Source organism: Panthera uncia (genome assembly GCF_023721935.1).
Source record: "Panthera uncia isolate 11264 chromosome C1 unlocalized genomic scaffold, Puncia_PCG_1.0 HiC_scaffold_3, whole genome shotgun sequence".
NCBI classification, from domain to species: domain Eukaryota; kingdom Metazoa; phylum Chordata; class Mammalia; order Carnivora; family Felidae; genus Panthera; species Panthera uncia.
Window position 1 is genome coordinate 86,789,577 of NW_026057584.1, and position 6,835 is coordinate 86,796,411.

At 37.7% G+C, this 6,835-nt stretch overlaps 1 protein-coding gene across 1 annotated transcript in view; it reads left to right on the forward strand.

The window, feature by feature from the left end:
* The first annotated feature begins 3,506 nt into the window (after positions 1 to 3,506).
* The window catches only part of LRP1B (LDL receptor related protein 1B), a 1,876,868-nt gene continuing 1,873,539 nt past the window's right edge, over positions 3,507 to 6,835 (forward strand). Inside the window, exon 1 of the mRNA XM_049615676.1 lies at positions 3,507 to 3,687. Coding sequence (XP_049471633.1) covers positions 3,507 to 3,687 — 181 coding nt within the window. The remainder of the gene's footprint in view (positions 3,688 to 6,835) is intronic.

Here is a 6,835-nt window from a genome sequence, read left to right on the forward strand (position 1 = left end):
GTATAAGATTACCACTGACTGATAATTAATATTCGTGTGTTGTTTTAGACCAGAAAGTAAGAATGATTGGTTCTACTTTGTTTAATTTATCTCAATGAAAGATTTCATAACATTCTATAGTTTGATGAATTAATTTATTTAGGTTGTCAGTGTTAATCACTCTGATTAGAATGAAGAAATTATAATGGGCCATAGAAACAAACAGAATTTGAGGAGTAACTCTTGCCTTTCTTTCTTCACTAGTAATATAATTTATTAATTCCCTTTCTCGCTAAAGTATATATGATGGGGAATAAAGTATTTCATAGAAAATTACACTTACACTTCCCTTTTATTTATAGTCCATTATAACGTGATGGTCATTCAAAACCTGGACATGAATTATTTAATTTTAAAATTCCTATTTGGTCTATACTTTTATAAGCCTCGTTAGATTCTGATAAAAACTATCTCTTTTGATGAATTGGTCATTTTCAATGAACAGCTACAATATGTAAGTGATTTGATGTGAGAAAATTTTATTAATTTTATTTTGGCATTGGCCTTATTTCAGCTTTAGACCATGTGTCTATTAATAAATGATAAATATGTGTCTATTTTAATTATTGAATATGTTTATTATGTATTATTATGGCTTTGTGGTATGAATCCATGTCCTTATTATAATTTTGTTTTTAAAAATATGCTTGACATGCATCCAAATGTATGTGTTACGTCCACTTGACCACTGAAACATTCCTAAGCATCCATTCTTCTACTCAATTCCTCTGAAGTTTTTATACCATTTAGGTCTTTGTTAGTAACATCTATTCACATTCCTAAAATAAGTCCCCAATTTTATTTTATAGATAAATTGATACTAAACACAAGTAATCACCTTTCATTGGTGTGCACGCTAACCTATTACTTAGTAATTAACCTTCCACAATCAGTACCCCTAATTTACACCACAATTTTGAGTCCTGTATCATTCACATATGGCAATTTGATTTGTGATCACTAAAAATAAAAAAAAAATTGTTTGCTGTATTATTCTGATCGCAATATGTGGACAATGCATCCTTGATTTTCTTCTATTCAGGGCAGTTAAAAAGTAAAGCAGATGATGTAAAAGAGATCATATGGTTTTTACTCTGCCTAATTTACTTAGTAGTTTTATTATTAGGAGGCACTACATATTTAGAATGCAGCATATTTAGAATATACATTAGAATACAAAATCTGCTGGGTATTCACTTCTCTGATTATCTTTCATAACTTTTCCCTTTTAAGAGTTGACAGTGGAATCCAGAGCTGGTACATACATTGCAGAAGCAAATGAGTCACTGATTTTCAGTCATCGAACTTGAGTACATGGTAAGTCTTTGGTTGTTCTGTTCCTGGCTGCTTTCTTCTACCTTGCAATTTTGAGATGGGAGGCAATTGGTGATAATGATAGAGAAGAAGCAGAATCTGGATGTCCTTAGCATGGTTTGTTAGCACTCTTCATTTTATTGCCAAGACTTTAAGTGGATATAGATTTCCTAATAGCTGACCTCCTAGTTGACTGAATGGGATCATGTCAGAAAGACACCTACTTACTTTGTCCCAGTGAAAGAATAAATATTTTACAGAACACACAGTGGTGTGGACACTTGAGAAATAAATATTCGTTACTTTGAGTATCATTCTAAATTTACCCTTCCTCCCCTCCCCAGCCCCATGTTCTTTGAATTCCGCCATTAAGTCCAAAGTTTGTGAATTTTTAGTATAAAGTAGGAAAAATACCTTTTTATATTTCCTATATGCTAAATCTTACTGTGAAACAGTAAAAATAATAGGTGAAATCACACATGTAACAACTTTAGAAGAGAAGAAAACATACACTTTTAAAGATGGAAGGAGTCATCTTTTTAGACACTAAATGGTTTGATATACAAGGGAAAGTCAACTTTAAAATTTATAATGTGGCAAAAATGACATAAAAGACATATTTTACAATCACAGAGTAAGTATAAAAAGGCAAATTTCACAGGTTCTTGGTAATTTCCCGTAGAGTCACCTCTGTGTTCTTTGATCCAGTCTAATTTTAATGACTTCTAAGGAACAGCCAAATATGTTTCTGGGTATTTTGCTCTCAGGAACAGCTAGCTCATAGTGCTAGCATTCGTCTATATTGGGTCAACCAGTAAACTGCACAAAGTGCTTAAGGTATCTTCCATTTGTTTCTCAATCATCCTGTTCCTTAGTTTTGTTCTTTTCTTATAGTTTGCCTTACATCCATTTGAAGTTTTAAAATATCAAATATTAATGCATATTTAGAATACATGTTTTTCAACCTTAGTGCTTAGTCAAGAATTATAGATGTTACAAGGAAAAATAAGCCTTCAACTATTAATATTTCTGAGTTTTAACTCCTTAGCCATCTCTAAATGTTTAACTAAAATTGTAGGTTTGGGGATGATTATATTAAAAACCTCAAGTGGTCATTAAAACAACTTTTTTTTTTTTTTTTAATTCCACTGATTCATGTTCATGCCTTGGATTGTTTGGTAAAGTTTTATAACTGCACCATGTGGAGAAAGAAAAAAAAAACACAACAGAAACAATTTAAAAATCTTCAAAACATGTTTAAAATGGTTCGAGGAACATTTTTAAAGAGGGAAATAGACTGCAAAACAAACTGCCAATCCTTTGCTCTATGATTCCCTGCTTAGGGACCTCTTTCCATTCATTTTCCCTTCTTTTGCAAGGGGTAATGACTTTGGGGGTTGTTTGGGGTTTTTTGTTGCTGTTGTTGTTTCTGCTGAGTCACTAAATTTTGCATCTTTGCCCCAAGATGCTACTCAGCATAAAAGTTAAAAGCGCAATTCAGAAAACATCGCATTTGTGTGTGGAGCAGAGGAAACCATTTCCCTAAGAGAAGCTCAATGACTTGGCTTGTCCTTCCTTCCCGGTAAGGAAGCTTCCAGGGAGAGAAGGGATCAAATCCGCTTTGCCGAGAGAAGCATCCCAGCGCTGTAGCTGATAATTCCGAGGTGGCTGTTAAATGCGGAGCTTCCTAGGCGGGCCTGGGTGGCTCAGCCCAATGCAGAAGTCTCCCCCTTCTCTAAAGACCCAAATCCCTACAGAACCAGCTTTGGAGTTACTTTCCCTTCAAGGAGACCGAAATAATTGTGATTTGTGGTGCTCTCAGTTCGCGGTGGTATTTTCCTGTTGTGTTAAATGTCTCTCACTAAGTAATAGATGTGATTTATGTGGACGACGGAGGGGTGTGTGGTGGATTCGGTGATTAATCAGTGAATTCCCATCCGCTGGCATCTCTCACTGCCCCTCTTTGCGTGATGTAAGATCAGACGTACCCTGCATTGAAAAGTCAAGACACACGAGCGGCTCGCTCGCTCTCACACACACACTCTCTCCCTCCCACACGCGCGCATCCGTACACCTTCCACATCCTGCTCCAGGCAGGAGAAGGCGGACTGGCTGGGCTCATTGAGCTGAAGAATTTCCAGTGACATTTGTAAATGACGCTGCTCGATTCGGGGCTCCGAGCTGCCGCCGCCGCCGGGCCGAGGGCGCCGCGGAGCAGTCTCCAGCTCAGGCTTCCTTACCGGGCGACCACAATGTCCGAGTTTCTCCTCGCCTTACTCACTCTCTCGGGATTATTTCCTATCGACAAGGTGCTGACCGTGGGAGCCGACCGAGGTAAGGAAATAGCTCCCTCCTGGTTTCCCCTTTCTTCCTCGGGCTTTCCTGCTGGGCGATGCTTGTAGATAAGTGAGTGTGAAACTTAAGTCCTTGTGGCCCCGCTCCCCAGGACTGGTTGGCCACTGTATCGCTGGCCTCGTGGGGGTGAGAGGTGCAATGGTGGATTTCCGAACCAGGTGCCAGAGTCCTCGGCTTCCTCCCACCCCCAGCTTTTTCCTTTGGCCATTTACCGGTCCTGATTTTGTACCCCCCCGGGAGCGTTTGGACTTGGACTGCGCGCTTCTGCCCGCGCAACCCAAGCGCTGCAGATGTTGGGATCGGAATTCTCTTTTCCAAGACTTGCTGCGCACTGACTCTCACAGCTGCGAGCTTTTGCAGGTTCCGGATTCTCCGCGTTGTGTGTGTTCCCTCAACTTAGCTCCTGGTTAACTTCCCTACCTGATGCACCCAGGGTGTGTGGAGGGGAGAAAGCGGCCGCTCGAGCCCCTTTCGTTTCTATAGCCCCTTCCTGAGGCAGACTCAGGAGAGATTAGTGTCTCAGCGGAGAGGCTTAGGCTTTCAGGGAGCTTCTGGGCGCAGGTACCTGCTTGAACTTGACTTTTTTTGATTCTGAAGGTCTGTGACACAGCTCATGGTACCAGGAGACGCTTACCCACTACTGGCATTTTGCCATTGTTTATTTTTGTTTGTTTGTTTGTTTTATGTTTTTTTTTTTTCTTCCCCAAATAGCTGATGAGTGGTGGAAGTTGAAATGGGAATGTAAGGAGAAGAGGAGAGAGGAGGTGGGAATGTTAGTTAATAAGCCTAGATTGTATAAACTTTTGATCTGGAAACCCAGGAATCCCTGTGCAAGTTAGATGATCTTTGACAACAGTCGCACGGGTGAAAAAAATGAAAAAAAAAAAAAAAAGGTAGATGAATATTTGGGTGGCTAGCCTTGGAATGGTTAACTCCCTAAAGTAAAATCGGGAGTATCTTTCATACATATATATATATATATATATATATATATATATATACACACACACACACATATGTAATATTTTGCTTTGTTGTCAATGTTTAATTAGAAAAAAAGAGAAGTAACAAAGATAGAAAGGATATCTGGATCCCAATGTCAAGTAAATAGACAAAATGTTTCATTGGGAGATTTAGTGATGTGTTTATATGAAGTGAATTATGAACTGACTAAAAATTATTGTTTCATTATGGAAAAGAAAGAACAGGGGAATGAATTGTAGTGTTTCTACCCAGCCTGCTGTTGGCAACCAGGTTATAGTCATTATAATGTTGAGCACATTTCTTTTACCAGTAGTGAGACTGATACTAGTTCCTTTAGAAAATCTGACATTCACTGAATGATCATCTTTTAAACATATCATTGCTACCTAACTATATAGCTTCTAAACTTGTCTTAACTTACCTTGAAGTTGGTGTGGAATGGTTGAAAACTATACTGATAAAATGGAAGCACATAGCTCTAACTTGAAATGATGATGTCTTTGATCTGGAACAATCAGCTCTCAACCTTTCTTAGGAAGAATCTTTGAAGTTGGACCAGAGCAGATGAACAGAATGAAGCTTTTCAGCCCTGTGAGCTAGCAAAATATAATGGCACTGCAGACTCCTGCTATTGGGCTTTTTCTGATTGAGTCCCCAATCTCTGCAAATTTGACCTCATCTAGAGCTAAGTCCTCAGTGGTTTGGGATGTGTTTATGAGGGAGAGAGTTGTTGCTGCAATGATTAGAACGAATACCTGAGGAGAATTGTATAAATCATAAAAAGTTAAGCTGTAGACCCTGGATTTTCTCCTGAGATAGAAAACTAAATAACTAAAAATATTACAATTTGGTGCACATTTAGTTCCATGAGGGAGAGGGACATGTAAGACATAAACAGGGCATATGGAAAACGATTGTTACCTTTTTCCTAGAACTGAAATAGTGTCGTATATCACCATGACAACAGCAAAAGTACTGTTATCAGATAGCACAAGTCAAAATAGTTGTAGACCAACACTTTGCCACTATCATATATATTTAACACAACTTTCCAAACTGTTAGAAAGGAGTTAAAATTGCCAGAGCTTTCTATCAAGAGTAAAAAGGGTGTGTCTCATTTAGAAAAGGAGGGGCGGTGGGGGAGAAATCCTGTTTAAAGTTGAAAAAGAAGGTGCTGCTGCATTATGGCAAACTTTCCTCAGTGAAACGCTGAAACAGACAATATAGGAATATCAACTCAAGAAAGAGGTTAATGAGATGTAGCTTTTTGCACAAGCTTATGTCAATTGTCCTTGAGGAATAAAATAGGCATGTGAATTACACAGGTGTGTTTTGTAGTGCAGGAGTTGCTTCGTTCCTGAAAATGAGAAATTACTTTCAGGTTCTCCAAATATGTATTGGGTAATGGGTGACTTTTAAACTGTATGAATTAGATAGAAATACTTGGATTACCTTCTGCCTGTGTTGCTCTTTGGTTTGTAAGTTTATCAGTATAAACTCAAACATTTTTTTAAACAGAATACTTTAACTTATATGCTTGTGTTCAATCTACATACATCCACTTTTCCTGCTAATTCTACATTGTTTATTTTCTTGGTTTATATTGATTTTGATACAGAGTTAAGATAATGTACATGTCAGTTCTTGTTAGATTTCATCACATCTAAAAAGGGAAACATCTTTGTAACTCTTAACAGCAAAACGTGAAGGATAAATCATATTCACTTAGGATCAACCAATGTGTCATATTACAATGTCATATCATATCAAAGTGTTGCTTGATAGGGATTAAGACTTAAAAGGAAGTGTATTTTAAATTGTCAAATTTTCTGCAAATAAAGGGGATTGAGAGACCTAAAACTAGTCTCTTTTAAAAAATTCCTGGGTCAGATAAGAAGGTGAAACATATTTCCAAATAATTAAAGTTCATGCTGTTATAATCATCTAAATGTGTATGTCCATAAAACCCTCTAAAAGTGGCAATCATGTGCATGTCAAAATTTTAATCTTCCTCCCCTCAAGAAAGAATGAACTACGACCCATGTATCCTGTAAACTAAAGTTTTGTTCTGAAGAAGTCTGTGTAATCTTTGAGATTTCTTCTTCTTCTTCTTCTTCTTCTTCTTCTTCTTCTTCTTCTTCTT